At 47.9% G+C, this 27,174-nt stretch overlaps 1 gene segment (V, D, J or C); it reads right to left on the reverse strand.

Annotated features, from left to right (window-relative positions):
• Positions 1-24,304: 24,304 nt before the first annotated feature.
• Positions 24,305-24,757, reverse strand: LOC136597901 (immunoglobulin kappa variable 1D-33-like). The segment is given in 2 exon segments: positions 24,305-24,612; positions 24,709-24,757. Coding segments are annotated over 2 exon segments (357 nt in total).
• Between the last annotated feature and the right edge of the window lie 2,417 nt (positions 24,758-27,174).

Raw genomic sequence — 27,174 nt, forward strand, 5'->3', positions numbered from 1 at the left:
AACACTCTGCAATTCTTTGACATACTCCAGGGCCAGAAGTGGTGGTTAGGCAGGGACAGAAGACATATTGATTGAATATAGGCAGTGGGTCTTTGCAAAAACATTTGGGGAAAAAAAATCTATTTGGGCTGCCTGTGACTGTCCTCAGTGTTCTGGGTCTCTGCTGGGTGTAGTAGTCCTCCAAATTATTTCCTGGCGTTCCGTAAGCGAAGTCAGCCTCCAACCACAGGCCAATAAGCGGCACATTTAATTACAGCGTTCTGTTTCTGCACTACTGGTAATACACCATGCTGAGGGGTAGGGGTAGGCCTATAGGACGTGGACGCGGGCGAGGACGCGGAGGCCCAAGTCAGGGTGTGGGCACAGGCCAAGCCAGTGGGGTGGCCAGGGGTAGAGGCAGGGCCAGACCGAATAATCCACCAACTGTTTCCCAAAGCGCCCCCTCGCGCCATGCCACCCTGCAGAGGTCAAGGTGCTCAACGGTCTGGCAGTTTTTCACAGAGACGCCTGACGACCGACGAACAGTGGTGTGCAACGTTTGTCGCGCCAAGATCAGCTGGGGAGCCACCACCACCAGCATGCGCAGGCATATGATGGCCAAGCACCCCACAAGGTGGGACGAAGGCCGTTCACCGCCTCCGGTTTGCACCACTGCCTCTCCCCCTGTGCCCCAACCTGCCACTGAGATCCAACCCCCCTCTGAGGACACAGGCACGAGTGCCTACCGGCCTGCACCCACACCCTCACCTCCGCTGTCCTCGGCCGCATCCAGCAATGTCTCTCAGCGCAGCGTCCAGACGTCGCTAGCGCCACTGTTTGAGCGCGAGCGCAAGTACGCCGCCACGCACCCGCACGCTCAAGCGTTAAACGTGCACATTGCCAAATTGATCAGCCTGGAGATGCTGCCGTATAGGCTTGTGGAAATGGAGGCTTTCAAAAGCATGATGGCGGCGGCGGCCCCGCGCTACTTGGTTCCCAGTCGCCACTACTTTTCCCGATGTGCCGTCCCAGCCACGCACGACCACGTCTCCCGCAACATTGTACCCGCCCTCACCAACGCGGTTACTGCCAAGGTCCACTTAACAACAGACACGTGGACAAGCACAGGCGGGCAGGGCCACTATATCTCCCTGACGGCACGTTGGGTGAATTTAGTGGAGGCTGGGACAGAGTCAGAGCCTGGGACCGCTCACGTCCTACCCACCCCCCGAATTGCGTGCCCCAGCTCGGTGGTGGTATATGCGGCGGTGTATGCTTCCTCCACTAAACCACTCTCCTCCTCCTCCTACGCAACCTCTGTCTCGCAATCAAGATGTGTCAGCAGCAGCACGTCGCCAGCAGTCGGTGTCGCGCGGCATGGCAGCACAGCGGTGGGCAAGCGTCAGCAGGCCGTGCTGAAACTACTCAGCTTAGGAGAGAAGAGGCAGACGGGCCACGAACTGCTGCAGGGTGTGACAGAGCAGACCGACCGCTGGCTTGCGCCACTGAGCCTCCAACCGGGCATGGTCGTGTGTGACAACGGACGTAACCTGGTGGCGGCTTTGCAGCTCGGCAGCCTCACGCACGTGCCATGCCTGGCCCATTTCTTTAATTTGGTGGTTCAGCGCTTTCTGAAAAGCTACCCACACTTGTCATACCTGCTCGGAAAGGTGCGCCGGGTCAGCGCACATTTCCGCAACTCCAAGACGGACGCTGCCACCTTGCGCACCCTGCAACATCGGTTTCATCTGCCAGTGCACCGATTGCTGTGCGACGTGCCCACACAGTGGAACTCTACGCTCCACATGTTGGCCAGGCTCTATGAGCAGCGTAGAGCTATAGTGGAATACCAACTCCAACATGGGCGGTGCAGTGGGAGTCAGCCTCCTCAATTATTTACAGAAGAGTGGGCCTGGTTGGCAGCCATCTGCCAGGTCCTTGGAAACTTTGCGGAGTCTACCCAGATGCTGAGCGGGGATGCTGCAATCATTAGCGTCACCATTCCTCTGCTATGCCTCTTGAGAAGTTCCCTGCAAAGCATAAATGCAGACACTTTGCACTCGGAAACGGAGGCGGGGGAAGACAGTATGTCGCTGGATAGTCAGAGCACCCTCATGTCTATATCTCAGCGCGTTGAGGAGGAAGGGGGAGGAGCATGAGGAGGAGGGGGAAGAGACAGCTTGGCCCACGGCTGAGGGTACACATGCTGCTTGCCTGTCATCCTTTCAGCGTGTATGGCCAGAGGAGGAGGAGGAGGGGGAGGAGCATGAGGAGGAGGGGGAAGAGACAGCTTGGCCCACTGCTGAGGGTACACATGCTGCTTGCCTGTCATCCTTTCAGCGTGTATGGCCTGAGGAGGAGGAGGAGGATCCTGAAAGTGATCTTCTGAGTGAGGACAGCCATGTGTTGCGTACAGGTACCCTGGCACACATGGCTGACTTCATGTTAGGATGCCTTTCTCGTGACCCTCGCGTTACACGCATTCTGGCCACTACGGATTACTGGGTGTACACACTGCTCGACCCATGGTATAAGAAGAACTTTTCCACTCTCATTCCCGAAGAGGAAAGGGGTTCGAGAATGATGCTATATCACAGGGCACTGGTGGACAAACTGATGGTAAACTTCCCATCTGACAGCGCTAGTGGCAGAAGGCGCAGTTCCGAGGGCCAGGTAGCAGGGGAGGCGCAGAGATCAGGCAGCATGTACAGCGCAGGCAGGGGAACATTCTCCAAGGCCTTTGCCAGCTTTATGGCTCCCCAGCAAGACTGTGTCACCGCTCCGCAGTCAAGGCTGAGTTGGCGGGAGCACTGTAAAAGGATGGTGAGGGAGTACGTAGCCGATCGCACGACCGTCCTCTGTGACGCCTCTGCCCCCTACAACTACTGGGTGTCGAAGCTGGACACGTGGCCTGAACTTGCGCTGTATGCCCTGGAGGTGCTTGCTTGTCCTGCAGCTAGCGTCTTGTCAGAGAGTGTGTTTAGTGTGGCTGGGGGAATCATCACGGATAAGCGTACCCACCTGTCAACCGACAGTGCTGACAGGCTTACACTTATCAAGATGAACAAAGCCTGGATTTCCCCAGACTTCTATTCTTCACCAGCGGACAGCAGCAAAACCTAAGGAATACGTAGGCTGCACCCGCGGATGGAAGCATCGTTCTCTATCACCATCAAAAACGGGGACCTTTTTGCTTCATCAATCTGTGTATAATATGCCTCCTGCTCCTCCTGAAACCTCACATAATCACGCCGAATGGGCAATTTTTCTTTGGCCCACAAGGCTCAGTCATATAATTTTAGTAAACAATTTTTATACGTTTCAATGCTCTTTAAAGCGTTGAAACTTTCACCTCAACCAATTTTTATTTTAACTGGGCTGCCTCCAGGCCTAGTTACCAATTAAGCCACATTAACCAAAGCGATTAATGGATTTCACCTGCCCTCTTGGTTGGGCATGGGCAATTTTTCTCAGGTATATTAGTACTGTTGGTACACCAATTTTTGGGGGCCCTCGCCTACAGTGTAATCAAATGAATTTTTAGCCCACCTGCATTATAGCTGATGTTACATCAGCTGTGCTGGGCACTGCAATGGGATATATTTATGTACCGCCGGTGGCCTCCTGGCACCCACCCATGCCGTGGGTACACAGGGAGTTGTAACTGCATGTGTCCACTTCTAAAGAACCATAGTCTGACTGGGGCATGCAGTGTGGGCTGAAGCCCACCTGCATTAAGCACGACATTACCTCAGCTGTGATGGGCAATGCAATGAGATATATTTATGTAGCGCCGGTGGGTTCCAGGGAGCCACCCATGCCGTGGGTCCACAGGGAGTTGTAACTGCATGTGTCCACTTCTAAAGAACCCCAGTCTGACTGGGGCATGCAGTGTGGGCCGAAGCCCACCTGCATTAAGCACGACATTACCTCAGCTGTGTTGGGCACTGCAATGGGATATATTTATGTACCGCCGGTGGCTTCCTGGCACCCACCCATGCTGTGGGTCCACAGGGAGTTGTAACTGCATGTGTCCACTTCTAAAGAACCCCAGTCTGACTGGGGCATGCAGTGTGGGCCGAAGCCCACCTGCATTAAGCACGACATTACCTCAGCTGTGTTGGGCACTGCAATGGGATATATTTATGTACCGCCGGTGGGTTCCAGGGAACCACCCATGCTGTCGGTCCACAGGGAGTTGTAACTGCATGTGTCCACTTCTAAAGAACCCCAGTCTGACTGGGGTATGCAGTGTGGGCCGAAGCCCACCTGCATTAAGCACGACATTACCTCAGCTGTGTTGGGCACTGCAATGGGATATATTTATGTACCGCCGGTGGCTTCCTGGCACCCACCCATGCTGTCGGTCCACAGGGACTTCACAATAGGGAGTTGTACCTGCCTGTGTCTATGAATTAAAAACCCCGGTCAGGTTGGGGCATGCAGTGTGGGCCGAAGTCCACCTGCATTTAATCGGACGTTACCTCAGCTGTGATGGGCACTGCAATGGGATACGTTTATGTACAGCCGGTGGGTTCCAGGGAGTCACCCATGCTGTGGGTGCACATGGAATTCCCATTGCGGAGTTGTACCTGCCTGTGACTATTTATAAAAAACCGCGGTCTGACTGGGGCATGCAGACACCTTGACAGAATGAATAGTGTGTGGCACATAGGTTCCCCATTGCTATGCCCACATGTGCAGCTCCAGATGGAGGTGGCACAGGATTGGATTTCTCATTGCTTCTGTACAGCATTGTGGACTATCGCCCCGCCCCTTTTAAAGAGGGTCGCTGCCTAGCCGTGCCAACCCTCTGCAGTGTGTGCCTGCTTTTCCTCTGGCAGACGCACTTATAAATAGAAATGAGGGTAGTGTGGCATGAGGGTAGCTGAAGGCTGCGCAGGGACACTTTGGTGTGCGCTGTGGACACTGTGTTGTGCGGGGGGGGGGGGGTTGGGCAGCATGTAACCCAGGAGAAGTGGCAGCGGAGTGTCATGCAGGCAGTGACTGTGCTTTGTTGGAGGTAGTGTGGTGCTTAGCTAAGGTATGCATTGCTAATGAGGGCTTTTCAGAAGTCAGTTGTTGGGAGGGGGGGCCCACTCTTGCCGCTATTGTGGCTTAATAGTGGGACCTGGGAACTTGAGATGCAGCCCAACATGTAGCCCCTCGCCTGCCCTATCCGTTTCTGTGTCGTTCCCATCACTTTCTTGAATTGCCCAGATTTTCACAAATGAAAACCTTAGCGAGCATCGGCGATATACAAAAATGCTCGGGTCGCCCATTGACTTCAATGGGGTTCGTTACTCGGAACGAACCCTCAAGCATCGCGAAAAGTTCGTCCCGAGTAACGAGCACCCGAGCATTTTGGTGCTCGCTCATCTCTACCCGATAGATCTGCCCTCCTGGATGCCTCTCCCTGAATTCCCTAAACTCCCCCGGCTAACACTACTAGAGCCGTGGCAGGTGGCAAGCAACCTTAAGTCGCCGAAAGCGAAAAAGAAAAAGGCAAAAGAACCCACTGCTACTTTGGACACTTGATAACATAAGAGGTGGTTGTATTCTTATATTGGACCAGCGGACCTAGTTTTAGAACGGTCCCGAGAGGATGCCGGAGGAGTTTCCCACTGAACGCATCCTCCTCTGTGCTGTTGGTTGGTTGCCCTGTTGGGGATCTACTTCTTCTCCTTCACCTTCTCTGTTGTTTATGCGGACGGGTGACGCAATTTTGTGTTTTGTATGATATCTACTACCTTAGAGCAATTAGAATAATCATATGCTATGTTATACCCCTATTCACAAAATGTTTCTCCTCTAAAAGCTGAGACGTGCATAGCTTTAAGTTATAAAGTTTTTGATTTATGGACCCATGGGGCGCCTGACGCATCAGGCTGATTTCATAGTTGCCTATCCCTCAGTGTTGGAGGCCTAGACAACTCGCCCCCCCCCCTCCTTTTCCTTTTCTTTATCTCCCGTGGCTGGTTTGATCCAGGGTTTGAACCCAGGACTGCCGACCCGGGGGATAGTTCCACAACACATCTACGTATCCCCCCTGATACGTATTTATTGTTCTTATTTTTGTTCTTATTGTTGTTTGTCTTATCCCTCTTGCCTTTCCCTTCCGTCTCTCTTCCTCCCCCCTTCTCCCTGTCCACCACCCGATCTCGGTACGCCTTAAATCTCTAGAATTTGCAGATTGGCATAGGTTATCGGTGTTTAACGTTTTTCTTGTTATTTTCCCCTTTTACGCTTGACTAGAGAAAGAGAAAAGGTCAGCTCTCCTTCACGGACGCAATGGATGAGGTAACCCAAATCACCACACTTAAAGGGGTGGTCTCGCGAAATCAAGTGGGGTTATACACTTCCGTATGGCCATATTAATGCACTTTGTAATGTACATTGTGCATTAAATATGAGCCATACAGAAGTTATTCCACTTACCTGCTCCGTTGCTAGCGTCCTCGTCTCCATGGTTCCGTCTAAATTCGCTGGCAGCTTGCTTTTTTAGACGCGCTTGCGCAGTCCGGTCTTCTCCTTTCAGCACGAGCCGCTTCAGTGTGCTCCCCGCTACAGCTCTTCTGCGCATGCGCAGACGAGCTGTCACTGCTCGGGAGCGCGCTGAAGCGGCCATTCTGCACCATCCTCTGTTAGAGGAAGGTGCAGAAACTGGAGCTGCCCAGCGGAGAAGCCCAGCCCAGCCGCCCCGAGAAGCCTCCCAGGTAAGTGATGGGTCGGGGGGGGGGCTGCCGCTGCGCCGGGCTGCGCCGGGGGGGCTGTCGCTAGGCCGGGGGGGGGCTGCCGCTGCGCCGGGGGGGCTGTCGCTAGGCTGGGGGGGCTGCCGCTGTGATGGGGGGGCTGTCGCTAGGCCGGGGGGGGCTGCCGCTGCGCCGGGGGGGCTGTCGCTAGGCCGGGGGGGGCTGCCGCTGCGCCGGGGGGGCTGTCGCTAGGCCGGGGGGGGCTGCCGCTGCGCCGGGGGGGCTGTCGCTAGGCCGGGGGGGGCTGCCGCTGCGTCGGGGGGGCTGTCGCTAGGCTGGGGGGGGCTGCCGCTGTGATGGGGGGGCTGTCGCTAGGCCGGGGGGGGGCTGCCGCTGCGCCGGGGGGGCTGTCGCTAGGCCGGGGGGGGCTGCCGCTGTGATGGGGGGGGCTGTCGCTAGGCCGGGGGGGGCTGCCGCTGCGCCGGGGGGGGCTGTCGCTAGGCCGGGGGGGGGCTGCCGCTGTGATGGGGGGGCTGTCGCTAGGCCGGGGGGGGGCTGCCGCTGCGCCGGGGGGGGCTGCCGCTGTGATGGGGGGGGGCTGTCGCTAGGCCGGGGGGGGCTGCCGCTGCGCCGGGGGGGCTGTCGCTAGGCCGGGGGGGGGCTGCCGCTGCGCCGGGGGGGCTGCCGCTAGGCCGGGGGAACTAGCGCTGGGCTCCGGAACCTAGCGCTGGGCTCCGGGGCCTTCACCTGGGCTGAGGGTCTAGCGCTGGGGAGTCGGGGGCTAGCGCCGGTTACCTGCTGTCTGGTCGGCGGCTGCGGGGCGTCTGGTCGGCGGCTGCGATGCGTCCGGTTGCCATGGAGACACAGCTGGCGGCGTCTCGGGAGCGCGCACGTCGGGCTGCAGCGAGCGACGGGGAAAGAGCCGGCGGCCATCTTGAGGAAACTTTATAAGTTGCTGAAACGCTGGAACGGTAAGTACGAACCAGCTAGAAATGTCATTTACAGGGGGGCTTAGTAATGTATGTTTAATGGGGGGGACTGGGCAAAAAAAAAAAATTAACTGCTTCCTCGAGACATCTCCTTTAATGTAAATGGCCTTAATTCCCCTGCTAAGAGACATCACATTGCAGTACTTCTGAAAAGGTATGGATCGAAGGTTGCTTTCTTACAGGAGACCCATTTCAGGGGAGATAGATGCCTGTCTTTTCCGGGCAAACAGTTCCCCCTTGCGTATCACAATTCGCACCCCTCGTCTGCTTCAAAGGGTGTTACCATCTTGCTACACAAATCTCTTACCTTCACCTGTGAGGGGCGCTACGCTGACGAGGAAGGCAGGGCTCTATTTCTAAAGGGCGTTCTTAATAATAATAAAGTAACTCTGGCAAATATTTACGCCCCAAACACTAACCAGATACCATGGCTGGTGAAACAGTTGGAGGCTTTAAGACATTTTGCCAGCGGCCAGATAATATTGGGAGGAGATCTTAACCTCACGATGTGCCCCCTATTAGACTCCTCGGGGGGCAAATCCCGAATATCTCAAAGAAAGCTGAACAAATTGAAGCGCTCCCTGTTAGAGACTGATGTAGTAGATGGATGGAGAAGCTTCAATACAAACATTAAAGACTACACATTTTTTTCAGGGGTCCACTCCTCCTTCCAGCACCTCGATTATATCTTTATATCTTCCTCCCTGTTACAATATGTAGCAAACACGACTATTGACCCTATCTTAATTACGGATCATGCGCCGGTCCACATAAACCTCCGTCTGCCCACCCAGTCCCCCAGAGAGTGGCGCTGGAGACTCAATCCCTCTCTCCTAGATAACAAGGAGGAGAGGACGCAGCTGAAGACATCAATAGAGGAATATTTCCAGATAAACAAATCAGACGACCTGCCAGTTCCTCTGATTTGGGAGGCCCATAAGGCCATTGTTAGAGGTCTCCTAATTGCTGCGGGATCCAGAGCTAAAAAGAGACAGCAAAAGGAAATAGATAACAAACTTCTGCAAATTGCTAAATTAGAGCGAGTCTCTAAGCTCTCGATCAGCAAGACCTCTCTTGAAGAATTAGCTGTGCTCCGAAAGGAACTTAAACTCATACTGGAGTCCAAATTTAATAAAAAACATTTATATTTAAAACACATCACGTACGCTCAGGGTAACAGAGGAAGCAAATACACGTCTGCTCTCATCAAAAAAGCAAAGGCCAGGAATCATATAAAGTGCATTAAAACCTCTTGCGGTCAACGGGTTTCTTCCACAACCGAGATAGCAAACGAATTCCGAAGCTTTTACTCCTCCCTTTACAATCTCAGAGAACCCCTAATTCCAGAAGCTACTTTAAACGCCAAGGAACAGATTAACCTTTTCCTCAGAGACCTAGATCTCCCAAAAATAGAAGAGGAGGACTTGGAAGCATTCATGACACCGGTCACTGACCAAGAAATAGAGGACCTTATAAACACTTCCCCATCCGGAAAGAGCCCAGGTCCCGATGGACTTTCACTCATTTACTTTAAAACATTTAAAAGTACTCTCATACCCCACTTAACAGAACTCTTTAATGCATTATTGCAAGGCACCCCACTCCGAGACAGGCGCAGGAAGCGCACATTACTTTAGTACATAAAGAAAACAAGGACCCGGATTCCTGCAGCAGCTACCGCCCAATCTCCCTGATAAACCTCGATATGAAATTCTGGGCGAAAATCCTAACGAAAAGAATAGAAAAAGTTATCACTAAACTGATTAACTTTGAACAGTCAGGGTTTGTCAAGGGTAGAGAGGGAAGAGACGGCTGTCTTCGACTGCTCCATGCTGCAAGATACGCCCAAAGAAACAACATCCCTTTAGCTTTTGTGGGCACAGATGCGGAAAAAGCATTTGACCGCATAAACTGGGTCTACATGGAGCAGGTCCTTTTGCACTTCAACTTTCCTCCGAAATTTGTCACAGAGATTTTTTCCCTCTATGTCTCGCCATATGCCAGGCTCAAAATTAATGATTCCCTCTCCTCCCTGTTCAACATAAATAATGGTACGAGACAGGGATGTCCCCTGTCCCCCTCGCTCTTCATCCTTGCCCTCGAACCCTTCCTCCAAAATATAAGATTGGACCCCCTGATACAGGGTCTGAGAGTAGGAGGAAAGACCTTCTCTGCGTCTGCATACGCGGACGACATAACATTCCTCATAACGAACCTCGAGACGGGCCTTCCCCACCTGGTACGGCTACTAGAGGATTTTGGTTTGATATCAAATTTCAAAATATACCTGTCCAAATCGACGGCACTAAATATATCTATCCCACCCAATAGATTTAAAGCGATTAAAAATAACTCTCCCTTTACTTGGACCGACTCGTCTATTGACTACTTGGGGATCAAAATTACTAAAAAAGCAGAAGACTTATATGCGACAAATTTCTCCCCCTTATTAGGAAAGATTAAGAATTTAGTAAGATCCTATGATCTCCCCTTCATATCCTGGTTAGGCAGAAAAAATATATTAAAGTCCTACATCATCCCTATTATACTTTATAAAATTAGGTTACTGCCAGTGTTTATTCCATCGAGTTTCTTCAAGTCACTACGCACCATTTTTACAAGATATCTGTGGATGGGAAGGCAACCGAGGATGGCGCATTGTTTGTTAATTAGAGGGCGCTCGGAGGGGGGGGGGGGGTGGACCTTCCATGCCCCAAACAGTTTTATCTAGCAGCACAATTAAATCACTGGTTGGAACTAACATACCCAGTTAAGGACCCCCTGCTCCAGTCCCTAGCTAAAAGAGCCCACGGCCCTCACCTGCTGGAAGAACTCTGGGTCCCGTGCGAGAAACATAAGAGGAAACAGAATATTAACCCCCTTACAAAGGGAATACTGGAGACTTGGGCTGCCTTAGGGTCAACATTGGCTCCAAGCCCTTCCCCATGCGCACCCCTATCTGCCTTACACAGGTACATGGGCCTCTCCTTGGACCCATGCACAGCAAGAATTTGGAAGCCATTGGCAGACAAAAGAATTCAAGAAGTGGTAGACTTAGCACACAAATACCCTCTTTCTTCGCTGGAGGACCTCCTACCTGGCTATCCTCTGTCCTTCCTCACCTCGACCCACTTATTAAAAGTTATAAATAACGTCCTGAAAGACCACAAAACCACCAGGCCCCTAACAGCGTTTGAGACAACTATAGCGGGAAACAATGCCCAAACCAGAAAGGTTTCTCACATACGGAAACACTTTGTCTCCCCTCCAGTGGACACGAGCCCTGCCTTCCTCGTTTCATGGGAGAGGGAGCTTCACATCTCCTTATCCCCAAATGAGATCAAACTCATTCTTTTTTTTTTTTTTTTTTTTAGTTGAGATTCTTTTATTTTTTTTTTTAAATCAAATTTTTATTAAACTTTTGTAATAAACAGACAGAATAAGGGGATAACATACAATCGACTTACATAACTTAGTAGGATGCACTCAGGTTACTATATACATTATGGATCGTTCCACCGTTGCCTTAGTGTACTGCTATACGGAACCAGGCTATATGAGGCTAGGAGGGTGTGAAACGTATCTGTATCCTGAGCTTGAGCTTAGCGCCTGGTACTCAAGGGTAGCTCGAACTTAACCAGGGTAAAAAAAAAAAAAGGAAGCATCCTTACTACACTTCTACGGACTAACATAGAGAGAGGGGAGGGAGGGAAGGGGAGGGAGGGGGGGGGGAAGGGAACCGGAAAAGGGGAGGTGTCTTAGGAATAGCGTACCTGGGAGGGGAAAGGCAGAAGTACGTGTCTTACCGGGTATGGTACAGCCTCGAGTAACAGTGAGGGCGGGTCAGCCTTCGTCTCAATCGTCCCAGCACGCCAACTGCCGCAGCCTGATCCAAGGAGTCCAGGTTTCGGTAAATTTGTCGTGTGTATTTGTGGACCAACTATGTAGTTCCTCCAGATTAAAGAGATTGTCTAGTCTGTCCTTCCATTGTCTAAGTGTTGGAGATGTATTTTGTCTCCATAAGTGAGGAATTAAAGATTTGGCCGAGTCAAATAAGAAGGAGAGTAGTTTGTTTTTCCTAGGTTGGAAGTTGGGTGTCGGTCTCCAGATAAGGACCATATCAGGAGATAGTCGGAGATTTGGATAGATATTCTGGATGATTATTTCAACTTTCCTCCAGAAGGGGGAAATTTTAGGGCATGTCCACCAGAGATGGAGGTATGAGCCCGTCGCACCGTCACATCTCCAGCACGTTTGCTGAGTTGCGAGGCCATGTTCGTACAGCCATTGAGGGGTCCGGTACCATCTAGCTAGTAATTTAAAATGCGCTTCCTGAGCTAGGACGCATGGTGAGATCCCATAGGACGTATTGAGGATTGACTCTACTTCGCTAGAAGAGAGAGAAGTGTTCAGCTCTTTTTCCCACGAGGAAATGAACGCGGGTTTGTAGAGCACTGGGGGAGTAATGAAGTTTTTCCGTAGGAACAAAATTTTCTTGAGCTTAGTTTTATTATCCCCTAGGGCCTTCTCAAAAGAGGTCCTTGGTCTAGTCGATCTATGTGCCTTCAGGAAAGAACCGAATATCCCTAGGATATGGGCTCGGTGGAGAAAGGAAAAATTTTCAGACGGTAGTAGGCTACTCAATATCTCTGTTGGGTGAAGGTGGGCAAGTGATTGTAGGTCAGCTAACGCGAATGTACTAAACTTCTTCCACACCGAGGAGATGCCCGGATCTGGAGGGCATCCCAGTAATTTGGTAATAGTGTGTAATGGGAGGATGGGTGAGGGGTCAGGAGCCAGTGTCGACCTAAGCTCGTCCCAGACGCCACAAGGACCTCTGAGAAGTGGGTTAAAAGTTTTTGTTTTGTAACAGGACCTTGATGGCAACCATAGGTCTACTGGTAAGGTGACATTACTGTAACCCTCCACCATTACGGATAGAAGAGCATCGTTATGACCTTGGGTTAGATCGATCCAATAACGGAGTTGAGCTGCTCGGTAGAACTCGTATATATCAGGAAGATCAATTCCTCCCTCGGAGCTTCTCTTTGTTAATAGTTTATATGCTAGCCTTGGCCTCCTCTGCCTCCATACAAAACCCGAGAGGGCCATGCGTAAAGACTTAAAGAAGTTTGTTGGGAGATGTATGGGAATCATTCTAATCCTGTATAAAATGATAGGAAGAATGTAAGCTTTAATAATATTTTTTCTACCAAACCACGATGTGGCTGGTACATCGTAAGATTTGAGGAGGTGTTTGATTTGGTTCAACAGCGGGATGAAATTTTCTTTATATAAGTCCTCCGCTCTCTTGGTAAGTTTAATACCGAGATAGTCCATCGTGTCAGATGACCAAGTGAATGGAGAATTGGTCCTTAAGAGTTTGCACTGGCTTTCAGGAATTGAGATGTTCAATACTGTCGATTTCGAAAAATTAATCTTAAAATTTGAGACGGAACCAAAGTCCTCTAGTAGCTTGGTGAGACGGGGGAGACTTTTCTGTGGGTCTGTTATCAAGAAAATAATATCGTCGGCAAAAGCCGCTGTGTGGAGTGATTGGTTCCCAATTGATAAGCCCCTGACCGCTTGGTCCTGACGTATCTTTAGGAGCAACGGCTCTAGAGCTAAAATAAATAGAGAGGGGAACAAAGGGCATCCCTGCCGGGTGCCGTTTCTTATGTCGAAGGGAGGGGAGAGAGTGTCATTAATTTTAAGCCTAGCGTAGGGGCATGTATAAAGAGTAAAAATTGCGCGGATAAACTCCTCTGGGAGGTTAAAGTGATGTAAGGCTCGATCCATATACTTCCAATCAACCCGATCGAAGGCTTTTTCCGCATCGGTACCCACCAGCGCCAGCGGGATCTTATGATGCTGGGCAAAACGGGTCGCGTGGAGTAATCTAACACAGTTGTCTCTCCCCTCCCTTCCCCTGACAAAGCCGGCCTGCTCATCACCAATCAACAGAGGCATGAAGGGTTCCAGCCTTTTGGCCAGTAGCTTAGCCCACAGCTTCATGTCCAAATTGATTAAAGAGATCGGGCGATAGCTTGCACATAGTTCGGGATTCTTGTTCTCTTTATGGATAAGGGTTATGTGGGCCTCTTGAGACTGTCTCGGCAGGGATGCCCCTCCCATTAGCTCATTGAAAAGGTCTGTAAGTTTCGGTTTTAAAATGGGTAGGAAGGCCTTGTAATATTGAATGGTGAGACCATCGGGACCAGGGCTCTTATTTGGGGGACTTGTTGCGATCAATTTCTCCACTTCGGCTTGGGTTACCTGCTTAGTTAGCGAAGCTGCCTCAGCATGGTTCAATTTAGGGATATTTAGGTGACAGAAAAACTTATCTATTGATGCGCGAGGTTCCTCAGCGGTCTTTACTTGGGCTTGGTCTCTCAAATTATATAGCGCAGAATAGTATTTCTGAAATTCCGCTGCTATATCCTTTGAGGAGGACACTGAAATACCTGAGGTAGACTTTATGGAGTTAATCTGATTCTTTACCTTGGCTTTTTTGATCAAGGCAGTCATCAGTTTGCTGCCTCTATTGCCCTGAGCATATATTCTATGTTTGAACTGAAGTTGCTTTTTATTGAACCTAGCCGCTAGGAGAAGTTTCAGTTCAGCCCTCAATGACGCTAAGCTGTTCAAGTTTTGTTGAGTTTGTGAGAGCTTTGCTGACAGTTCCATTTTTGCTATTTGGTTCAATTTCTCATCAATTTCTTTTTGTGTGCGTTTTTTAACGCGTGCGCCCAGAGCAATTAAGAGGCCTCGCATGTAAGCCTTATGTGCTTCCCATACGATTGGGGCTCCCAAATCGCCCGAGGCGTTCAGAAGGAAGTATTCCTCCAGTGCTTTGGAGAGCAGGTTTCTCTCCTCTGCAGAATCTAATAATGAGGCGTTAAGGGACCATCTCCACTCTCGGTGGGACGGATGTGGCGATCTGATGTTCAGGTGTACAGGGGCGTGGTCTGATATTGTCGCTGTATCAATATCAGCTCTAATTAGGGAAGTGAGGAGGTCAGAGGAGACCAAGAGATAGTCCAACCTCTGAAACGTCGAGTGCACCGATGAGAAGAAGGAGTAGTCCTTCGTTGAGGGGTAAAGTGAGCGCCAGGCGTCCACCAACCCTAGTTCATGTATAGTTCTACCGAGTCTTCTCAGTCTAGGTTGAGAGATATGGGATCGGCCCGAGGATGCGTCCAGAGACGGGTTGAGAGTTACATTGAGGTCACCTGCCACAATCACTTGCCCTGAGCTAAAATGTCTAAGGACCTCCAATTGTTTAAGAAGCCAGGAAACTTGATCCACGTTCGGGACGTATAGATTAGCTAAAGTGACTTTTACGTTGTTCAAGAATCCTCTAATGAATAGAACTCTGCCCTCATCGTCCCTGTATAGTGCCTCCTCCACGAAATTAATCGTTTTGTGCAGAAAAATAGAGACCCCTTTCGAGGCCGACGAGGGATGAGTGCTATGGAACGTCCTGGGGAATTGTTTCCCCGGGAGGTTAAAATGTTTATGACCTTTGTAATGTGTCTCCTGTGCAAATAATATTTTAGTGTCATACCTTTTCAGGAGGAGCGCCAAGTTGTGCCTTTTGGAGGGAGAGTTTAGCCCTCTGACATTGAAGGACGTGAGACGAAGGCTGTCCATAACGGTCTCCCTGTAAAGCCACAAAGGGTAGAAAGAATATCAGCAGAGGTTACCGTAAGCTTTATATATCCCCGTCTGACAACTATCCCCTCCCAGGGCTGGTTGGGAGCTCCGGTGGGGAGGGGGAGGACACGAAAGGTTTAGAGGAGGAAGGGGGGGAAGAGATGTAGGGTTACAACAAAAGGGTAGGGGGAGATAGATCCAGCAATAATAATAGTAGTCAAAGAAAAAACAACAATAAATTATCTCGGGTCTACAAATGACCTAAGAGATTAGGGACAGGGAGGGTCAGCGGACCGTAAGTCCCTGACTCCTTGGGGTAGCGGATTACTGAGGTCTCACCGAGTAAAGAACTCTAGTGGGGCGACAGAAAATTTTTACACTGCCTGGACGGGCAGGCACCGCTCAGGAACCCACACGCTATATCATACGGACATGGCCGGGGGAGAGACCCCACCATGTGCGTATATAGCTGGCGAGAAACACATTAGATATAACAAGATATTTCTAATATTAGAGCAAGGAAGATTAAGGGCTAGCAGCCCCGGAAACCAACTAGAAGTAAAACAGCACAAAAACTACTGTAAACAGTAAAATGCCCAAAAGGATGTAGTTTTAAGGAGAGAAAAGAGAAGCAATAAGAAAGTATAACCGTAACAGTCAGTTCGCCTCAGAAGCTCGAGACCGTGCCGCACATCAACTGTCCCGTGGTCTCGAAGAAGTTCTCTGGATGACAGTATACTGGATCCATGGGACGTCGCAGCTTAATTTAAGCCAACGCAGCTTAAGTAGGAGATCTCTTTCATAAGGCGAACTCATTCAGTCCTAGGGGATCACCGTCCCTTTAAATCAGTGAAAACTCACGGATCCTCTTTCGCTCTTTTCTTCTTTGCTTTCGGGGATTTGGAGTTGCCTGCGGCGGTCCATTTCCCCGGGTCCTCCAGGTGAGGAAGGGGAGGTAGTTCCGGGAGAGGCTGCCAGTTGGGTAGATCTATTGGTTCAATGTCCAATAATTGCCAGAGACCCTGAAGATCTTCAGCGGTGCGCATATTAACCCTTTTACCTCTGTGAGTAATGCTGAGGCCAAACGGGAAAAGCCATGTATATCTGATTTCCCTGGACCTGAGCGCCTCAAGCAACGGGCGCAAAGCGCGACGTTTTGCTAATGTGGATGGCGCCAAGTCCTGATAAATCTGGATCGGGGACTCCTCGTAGTTTAGGTCTTTGTGGGACCTGGTGGCTCTCAGGACGGCTGCAGCATCTGGAAAATTGAGCAGTTTACAGATAACATCCCTAGGTAATTCAGTAGCATTAGGGAGGGGTCTGAGCGCACGATGTATTCTTTCAATATTAATTGATGCCGCTCTGTCCTCACCTAGGAGGGAACCGAAAATCTCCTTAGCAGCTTTAGGAAGGCACTCACCCGCCACGGCTTCAGGAAGTCCCTTGAAGCGGATGTTGTTGCGACGATTCCGATTCTCAAGGTCCTCCTGCATTAACAACGCTCTATTAAGGTGAAGATGCTGCTCCCTTACCACCTGCTCCAACTGTCTTGCATGAGTGGTGATTGCTGCAGATGTGGACTCCAGATCTTCCACTCTGTGCCCCAGCTGCCTGAACTCCTCTTTAATATCAGCCAGGTCAGCGCTGATAGGGCTCAGAGCATGAGCAATCAGCTCCCTCATAAAGCCCTTGGAGACTCCTTCGTTATCCTCTTCATCAGAGACAGTCTCTTCTTCTCCTCTCCTGTCAGGAGCGGGAACCAGCTCCCTGGCCGGCGCCATCTTAGAGGGGGGGCGCGGGGAACGAGCGCTCCTGTCTCTAAAGAAGCGCTGCATGTCGGCTTGTCCCTTCAGCTGCCGGGGGGTTCCTTGTTGCTCTGTGCCCTTGTCCTTGCTCGTTTTGCCCATTTCTCAGCTTTATTGCATCTGCTGTGGGTCCCTGGAGGTGCCTGCAAGCGGGAGCGATGTGCTCAAGCTGCCATACCGCTCGGCGTCCAGGCTCCGCCCCCCAGATCAAACTCATTCTGAAGACCGCTTTTGGTCTGTCACTGTGCGTCACCTCACAGGAATCTCACTACAAGCTTTTGGCAAGATGGTATAGAACCCCGCAGTGGCTGCACAATCATAAATTAACCACACATGATTTATGCTGGAGATGCGAGGGTACAACTGGGTCCTTCCTCCACATATGGTGGGAGTGCCTGGCTTTGACTAAATTTTGGAGAGAGGTGGAGGAGATGCTGAGGCAAATCTCTCCGGGACTGATACTCTCCCCTGAGGTGGTTCTCCTTTGGAGACCGACTCCTGTATTCCATCCACTACGGAATAAATTGACTGCCTTACTGATAGACTCTGCAAAAGCCCTTATACCATTAAAATGGAAACAGAGAGACCCACCTACACTAACTCAATGGCGGGATAAGGTTGATACCCTAGCGAATCTAGAGGAACTCTCTGCCTGGTCCAGAGGGACACATGCCAATTTTATAGATACGTGGACTCCTTGGAGAGCGATTGTCTGGTAACGGAACATCTAAGCGATTAGGTAGTCTCAATTTCAACAGGGCTATGTACCACATACAAAGTACAATTTGCAAATATCATCATAGCTGATGCTCTATAATAACCCCTTCCACGCTAATCCCTTAAGGGAGAGCCTCATTTATCAGGATCTCTCACCGACCTTTTACTCTTACTCTGGATCATTTTGATTTAATAACGCTGAAGGATACTTAAAGGGGTTGTCCTGCGCCGAAACAGGTTTTTTTTTTTTCAACAGCCCCCCCGTTCGGCGCGAGACAAACCCGATGCAGGGACCTAAAAAAAAATCCGCACAGCGCTTACCTGAATCCCCGCGCTCCGGTGACTTCTTACTTACCGGTTGAAGATGGCCACCGGGATCTTCTTCCTCGGTGGACCGCAGCTCTTCTGTGCGGTCCATTGCCGATTCCAGCCTCCTGATTGGCTGGAATCGGCAAGTGACGGGGCGGAGCTACACGGAGCCGGCATCCTGCACGAGCGGCCCCATTGAGAAAAGAAGACGACCCGGACTGCGCAAGCGCGTCTAATTTGGCGATTAGACACTGAAAATTAGACGGCTCCATGGAAACGAGGACGCTAGCAACGGAACAGGTAAGTGAATAATTTCTGATAACTTCTGTATGGCTCATAATTAATGCACAATGTACATTACAAAGTGCATTAATATGGCCATACAGAAGTGTATAGACCCACTTGCTTTCGCGGGACAACCCCTTTAAGATCCCCCCCTTCCCCCCAAGACCTCCTACCCGTGTCTTCCCCCTGTTTCCCACCATTTCCCCCCCCCCTCCCCCATGTTTAGATGTTTAAAAGCTCTGCTGGTGGCGAGATGGGGAGAGTTTTTACCTTATGCTCCATTGAAGAACCCCCCTTGCTCGTTGCCAGGGAGGTTCAGAGCGGTCTTCATTCTTGGGAGGATGATTATCTCATCCTGCCTTAAGCCAATTTTCATGAGACCCCGGTTGGGTCTCCCAATGTGCGAAGGCTATGTCAAAGCTGTATAGAATGTACTTAAGATGCAGATTGTAACCCATCTCAAAAACTTATGTTATTGTTTTTATAATTAAAATGCAATAAAATTTGATTTACAAAAAAAACAAAAAAAAAACAATTGCAAGTTAAAGTACTCTATGGGGAGTAAAATTGTGCAAAATAAGGACTTTTTTTTAATTATTACAACAAACAAAAGATATCAAAATTTAAAAAAACTTTTCAAGTCATATTAAACAATAAAAAAAATAAAAAATATGGGTAGCACTGCATCCACAAAAGTCTGTCAGAATACAGTATAAGGGCACAGTCACACAGGCGCATTGGCGCCCGTGTTCCTGCACGAAGAAGACGGGTGCACTGCAGGTGCGGACGACTCTCTGCACTGCCGGAAGAAAGAACACATGGCCAGCGATGGAGCCGAAGGAATTAGTACTTGCATTTTCTGCTAACTGCAAATCTATTGAAGGTAATGCTAATTTGAAAATCTGCAAAGTGTGAACTGTTGTTTAATCTTTCAAGCACTGAGTAAATTGTATACATTCAGTTTACTTTATCAAATCTGGTCCGGACTCTTTATTACATCGCTACCAGAATGTTTCACTTAATGGTACTGGCGTTACGTGAACATTTAAATGACAGCATTTATCACCACTGTTATTACTTTTGCCACTGTGTCCAATCAGGTTAGACTGCATATTGCTATTCCAGGGAGGGATGGCAGAGCCACCGTTGACAACCAGCTTATTCCCCACTGTCTCCCCAAAAAGGTCTGCACTCGGCAGCCACAAATAGATTGCCGCCTATCTTGAAAAAGAAGCAGGCAACTATAGCTCACCAAGGTGATTGTGAGTCCTGCTAAAACACAAATCTCCAAACTTTTCCTCAATTCCTTGTGGGGGAAATTTGCCCAGAAATCTGACCTTTCATGTACAAGCATTGTGACTAACCCTTACAAGCGTTTTGAGTATGTGTCTTTTCCCTACTACAAGATTTCAGGGTTGAATTTATTGACGATGCAACAGCCAATATCACCTGGAAATACAAAAAAAATAAATAAAAAAATCGCAAGATCAACAGAAACACAAATCTCTTTATGGCTTGTTTTACAACAGCTTACACCAGACTTGGTCTCAGACTAGAGTTGTACCCTCTTCTGGACCTACTGCCGGAGAGGTGTCTTTATCACAACACAGATGATCTCATGGAGAGAGCAAGTTGAAACTGCAAAATAGAAAAAGCATTTACCAAGTATGTGCATCACAGAAATCTCAGTATTTTCTATCTGGTCCCGAACATATATTGTCAGGGTAAAAGAAGGCGAACAATAAATTTAACCGCCAAGTGCATGGTTCTTTTTAAGAACCCCCACGATAAATTGCAAATTGTTATCTGTTAGTGGATTTAAGATGCAATACGCAGAAGGAACTCCGCTTGAGAACGGGTTTGTTTTCACCAGCTGTACCCACTGTGTATATTCACAAGAAGAACCCCTCTAAACAGCGAGTTTGTCATTTTGCAGCTTATTTTATTCACTACACATTGTGGTGCAAGACGTCTGAGAGAATATATAATTGGGCTCTCTTAAAAAGGTTGGTGAAAGTAAAACCCAACGTCAGAAAGTCTACCGTATATACCGGCGTATAAGGCTAACACGTGCGCCTTCAGCCAATCACAGCCATTCAATGCTATCATGGCTGCCGGCGTGTGTATTAGCTTTCTGGAAGCGGGGATTTCAAGCCCCGCATTCAGAAAGCTATGCTGCGGCGGGGACGAGGAGCGAGCGACATCCTGCCGGAGCGAGCGACATCCTGCCGGAGTGCGACAGAGCGCCGTGGGAGGTGAGTAATGAATTTTTTTTTTTTTACACTTTTTTTTTTTTTGTATTACCGGCGCATAAGACGACCCCCGACTGCAGAGCAGATTTTTCGGGGTTCAAAAGTCGTCTTATACGCCGGTATATACGGTATTTTATGTAATGCGAGCAATGATTTAATTATAGTCATAGCGGAGATTGCTTTAAATATTTTTAAAGGTCGACTACCCCTAAAAGGGCATCAAAGAAATGCACTAAAAAGTGGCAATGTGCTATAACAAGTTCAGGCGATAAGACTCTGACTGTAAAAAAGAAGGTTTGTTCTTGGGCTATGCAATACCGATAATAATGAGACTGCTTGCCAACCGATAATGGAGCATGTGGAGAAAATCTTCCTGGTCCCTAAACACGAGCTTAACAAGATAAGACAAGCCATTATAACATCCCCTAATATACGTCAGGCTGCTATTCATCGCCTTGATGACGAGATAAGCACTATTTTACAACATAGTGACCTACCGGGTGATGTGAAAATTAAAAAATACACTGATGTGCTACAAAGATAATTGGTTTATGATAAAAAGGCCACAAAAGAGCTAGCAACTTTAAACTTTGTAAGTCCGAGTGAGGCTGGTCATCAACAAATGTCAAATACTGAACCTGATAATAGAAATACAGTTCATGAAATTGTAAGTAATGTGACTCCCCGCTTAAAAAAAAACTGCAGAACTTTTGCTAAACAAGTTGTCACAGAATGGTGATATTACATCCTGGAACATTAAAGATGAATTCATATACAAAGGGAACACTATCCGAGGCTCCAACATATTGGACTTAATCTGTCATGCTACACAGAGCCATAGCGCTACCAAGAAAATTCTGCCTTTAGGTTGGTACACTATGAAGCGATCAGTGGCCAAGATTAATATACCTTCTATGGTCATTGGGAACCACAGCACTAGAGAAATTCTCCAGTCTCTGAAAATGGACTTGAACTTCAGTTCTGTACATAATAGCCCGCAGGCCAAAAAATGTCCTTTTTCTTGCACACCTCCAGGAGTAACATAGACCAGCTTGCTGCCTAAAAAGAGAACTCTACGATGCTTCAAACTGCGTAGAGAAATTTGTAAATTATTGCAAAAATGTAACTACATCTGTGTTATAGCCATTGTATATTCATATGCACATTCATTGTATTCATACGTGCGTTCAATAAAGCTTAGAACTTTGCATCAGGCTGCTGCATGATCCCTATACTATGTTCTTGTGAAACAAAAAGGTGGGTGCTGGATAGACTGGGCCATGAAGGTACATAACTTCATGACAATCTTATAAAGGCTGGGGATACATTTTAAAGGTCTCGGAGGTGTATAATTCCAGACTTTTGGCTGTAAATAAAACCTCATAATTATAATTCACTCAGTGTTTAACCGCCTCTCACCACCGAGTGTATTACCATACATTAATGGGCTGTGATATCTGCTATAATATGCTAATTTGGGAGGAACTGAAGGGGTGGCATAATAACATATACTAATGTGGGGGGGAGCCAGTCTCCAGAAGAGGGACGGCTTTCATACTATCAGGTTCTAGGTCTGTGTGTCTTTTGTGTATGAGCGCAGCGTACGTTATGGAGACCAGCTGTAGCACTTAGAGCTGGATTTGTACTATTGTTATTACAGGTAGGATTGGAGATGAGCAAGCACGCTCGGATAAGGCAGTTACTTGAGCGAGCATCGCTCTTCTCGAGTAACTGCATTTTCGTCCGAGCAGGCTCAGGGGGGCCTCTGCTACCCACCGCGCCCCCCCCCCAAGCCTGCTCGGACGAGAATGCATTTACTCGAGAAGAGTGATGCTCGCTCAAGTAAGTGTTTTATCCGAGCGTGCTCGCTCATCTCTATGTAGGATGTATTGATGTTCATAAGCGTCATGTGTGGTACCGAGGCAATATGTTCTTTTGTGTCATGTTTTATGATGATATTTTGTGTTGTGGATGTGACTTACTTGTTATTAAGGTCATTCCTTGCCATCTAGTAATGTTTATATTGGATCCACAGTATATTTTATATAGTGTTAATAAAGGTTATATTTTAACATATTCATCCCCCATTCCTCTCTAAAGTTGTATATGGTGGTGGTTTAGTAGAGAAACTTCCAATACTAGATCCTCTTATCAGTCATTGTTTAGGTTATAACTTTTTTGTTTAGTTTTTAGTGTAGAGAACCCCCTCTGGCAGGTATGTAACGTGTGCAACAGTCTAATATGTCAGATGCAGAACGTGGAGGGATTTGTGATACCAGAAACAGAGAATAGAATTATGTTTTCACTGCTTTGGGTTTTTGAATTTACAGAAAACCACAACAAGACTAAACTGGGCAGCGGCCGAGCACTGAATACTCTGCAGACTGTCTCTCCACCCTGCAGAGCAGTTCTTCTATTGGCATATTCACTGTCAGCAGCGGCAATATCCCCCACACTATAAAGCAACTTCTGTGTGCTGAGCTGTAATGTAGGCATCCAGTAAATGCATATTCAAGCCTGCTGATTGGCTGCACGCTGAACCGCTCCAGCATGTGTTGTGGGAGAGTCAATTTTTCCGTGATTTTTGACAAAAATTTGGTCAGCCTGACCTAATCTGATTTTGTCTGATTTAATCGGTCTGTCAATCATGATGAGTAACATTACTTGTAAGCGCATCATGGTGTAAGTGCAGCAAGACAGAAGTGCGTATTTTCAAAACCTGCAGTACCTGGAAGCTAGTTAGAGAATATTTCCTCATTTATTTACTGGAAAAACTTAAAAAATTTAAAGTGTAGAGATTTTGGTACTGTTTTTTTCTGATCAGTTAAAGGGGTTTCCCAGGCAGCCCCCGTGTCAGCACAAGCATATACAGGGGTCAGAGCAGAAGCTGCTGCTTCAGTAAGAGTTGTGCCTGCAATTACAAGTATCGGCCACTACACAGAGGTCGGAGCAGCAGCTTCAGCTCCCACCCCTGTATTTCCTGGATGAATTACTATATGCAAATCACATTGGATATATTGATAGTCTAATCCCAGTACATAAATCTCCCTCCTGCCACACATACTTCCCTCTCCCTGGTCCAGCACTTCCCTCCACTCCCGGAGGCTGCAGGTAATATCCTGACACCCAGAGGCATTATGATGGTGTTTGCGGCAGCACTTGGGGACAGAGGGAGGCGCTGGTATGGAGGAGGTGAGTATCTGATTGTCTGGTCTGAGGTAGTTTTACCTTCCTGCATACAGACCCCAGACTGTTTAGGGTCTATATAAAAGTCTGATCTGAGGTCTGCATTTTAGAAGGTCTGTTGTATCCCATAGTTTAGGGACTCTGGTCTGGGGTCTGTTTAATTTTGGGGAGTGCTGAAAGGGTGATATGTACAATTAGTAATTCAAATGCTGTATGTTGGGTTGTCCTCAATGAGAAAAAATGTCCATCACAAGCTCAATGTGTTCCTTCACAAAAGTTGCAAATATGTTTTTAAGAACAATCTAGAAAATGCAGCAGTGCATGAGAAAAGGTGAAACCACAGAAGACGTCTCATCTGAGCTCCTTCTCTGTAATATAGAATATGATTCTTCTCTGCAAGTAAATGAGGAAGGAGGTGTTTGTACGGCTCTGTATCACTGTGTGAGAGGGGAGCTGTCATACTGCTGACAGTAATAATGTGCTATATCGTCTTTTGTCAATCCTGTGATTGTTAACTTGTAATTAGTTCCAGATCCGGATCCAGAGAACCGCTCTGGGACTCCTGGTTGTCGGTTGTTTGTTCTATAGATAAGAAGCTTTGGTGGTTGTCCTGGTTTCTGTTGGTACCAGTGTAACCAGCCGCTTACATCAGAACTGCATGTACATGAGATGATGGCGGTATCTCCCGGGGACACAGCGGTATATTCTGGAGACACGGTCAGTACAATCTGTGCACAGGATCCTGAGGAGAAATAAGAGGAGACATGAATGTATTTCTATCATGGCTGTAATATGACATCTGTGCTGCTGGACTTTACACTGTGTCAGTAACTCTCACCATGAAGAGACATCAGTAAGACACCCAGCAGAAGCCCCTGAGAAGCCATCTTTATGTCTCTGGAGGGACAGCACAGACTATAGAGATGTCACCTGTACAATGTCTCCTATATAACAGCTGGAATCACTGGGGAACGGCCCTGAGAGCAGATACACAAATATCACATGCAAATCATCTTCTACTTCTCAGTATCACAGTTATTGTCTCTTTATGACAACTTCATTCAGTGAGCAGAAGATCAGATATAAGAGCTCTAATAAGGAGAGAACTCTTTCTATGGTGGAATTCCTCCTGATCACTTTCTATGTACTCCTTGTTTAGTACATTCCGGGGAGGAGAATATATTTAGTGTATAATACATTATGTATCACCCATCATATAATATATAGCATTACACTTCATTTAAGACCGTCTCTATGTGATTTGCATTTACATATTGAAGATATTAGGAGAGAAACAGAGAAACAAATAAAACCTAGAAAAACAAGTCCTTTGCTGAAGCAGCCATGGGTTAGATGCATCAGGTACCAAGATACGACAGAGAGCAGGGAAGCAAAAAACAAACAGCTGGCTATACTTATTGCTCAAGAGTAAGCAGATATGAAGCAATAGGCTTAGTAAAGCCTTGCTTACCAAAGCTGCACAGATCGCATATTTGGTATTTCAGCCGCACTTAAGCGGTGCTGCTGATTAGAGCCACCTGATTGGCTCTTCGGCACCACGTGACTACACTGCGTGCACGCGGATTGCCTTAAGCAGCCGTGCACTACACACTACACTTAAGCAGCCATGCATGATGAGCCATGCTAACCCTAACCCTAAACCTAACCCGTAACCCTAACCCCCCGCGGGTCTCGTAAAGTAGCATTCGTGCACATCTCCAAAGTGGGGTCTGTGCACGGCTCCTTAAGTGAAGTGTAGTGCACGGCTGCTTAACTGTAGTGTGTAGTGCACGGCTGCTTAACTGTAGTGTGTAGTGCACGGCTGCTTAACTGTAGTGTGTAGTGCACGGCTGCTTAACTGTAGTGTGTAGTGCACGGCTGCTTAACTGTACTGTGTAGTGCACGGCTGCTTAGGGCAATCCGCGTGCACACAGTGTAGTCACGTGATGCCGAAGAGCCAATCAGGTGTCTGTAATCAGCAGCACCGCTTAAGTGCGGCTGAAATACCAAATATGCGCACAGATCTATCTTAAGATCATGTAATTTTTGTCAGAACTTAGTATCGGAATACACAAGAACAGTTATAGCAATTTCACCTTAGACTGCATAACTAGACAGCTCAATAATCCTTAGAATAGCAACATGAGTTACTAATTAATGAAATGTCCCAAATTAGATATATCTTAATTTCTTGCCTTCATTATTGTAGACTTTTTAACTCTTTTTTTAGACTCTCCAAGTTGTGTGGTGGGTTTAACCTAACAGCTGATTCCTCCTAGCACAATTGCAGTGGTACATATGGTTAGTGCTACCATTTGAGTCCCGTTAGTCCTGCGTGTGCACACTCTAATACTGCCTGAGAGACCGGTCTCTAGTTACAGTTGGTAGCTGCATTCATCCAACCTACAATACTCAAAGTCGAGTACTGCTTCATATACAGGGTTCCTAGTGTGCTTACAACATGGCTTCTTTCTCTTATAGCAGTGATTCCCTGGTTATACAAGCTCCACTGTTGTCTCTTGTACTGACAGCTCCTCTCACTGCAGGCCACAGTCCCAAGCGCTACAACTTTTTCTGCAGTCCTATGTTTCCAAACAAGGAACAGCTCTGAGAGCTCATGCTCAATCCACTCACATACAGCTTACTGCACCACTACTACCTCCGGCTGACTATAAATGTCTGGTATATGGTGTTCAGCTCCAGGACCTTGATCATGTGACCTGCAAAAAACTAATTGAAGGATACTTCATAGGAGACAATGACTTAATGCAATTATACAGGCTAGACATTAGAGGTCATCATAACATCCAGTTTCACATCACACTCATAATATTACAGGTTACAAATACCGTCTGTTTTCTACATAGATTCCAGCAGTGTTCGTTCCTACATTAGTAATTCTCACTGCATCACTTGAACTAACGCTAACAGGTTTTTTTTTCAATAAACTGTTAGGGCTCCCACCCACTTGCATTTTTTTTAACGCTGCGATATCGCTGCGTTTCCTTCACGCAATTGTCTATGGGACTTTCTAATGTTAAAAACGCATCGCAAGTTTGTGCTTTGCAATTTTTGTGTGATGCGTTTTTAACATTAGAAAGTCCCATTGACAATCGCGTGAAAAAAACACGCAATTGAAAAACGCAATTGTGCAGAAGATCATATAGTTATAATTACCCCCATTGCACTTTTGGTTTGGTGCTCAGAAGATCATATAAAAAATCTCATTTGTTACTTGAAAACCATCAATGTGTGATGGAAAAAGTTACCCTAGAGTAGTGCGATAAATGCTATAGTCACTAGG

Source organism: Eleutherodactylus coqui, unplaced genomic scaffold, assembly GCF_035609145.1.
Source record: "Eleutherodactylus coqui strain aEleCoq1 unplaced genomic scaffold, aEleCoq1.hap1 HAP1_SCAFFOLD_94, whole genome shotgun sequence".
NCBI lineage: Eukaryota > Metazoa > Chordata > Amphibia > Anura > Eleutherodactylidae > Eleutherodactylus > Eleutherodactylus coqui.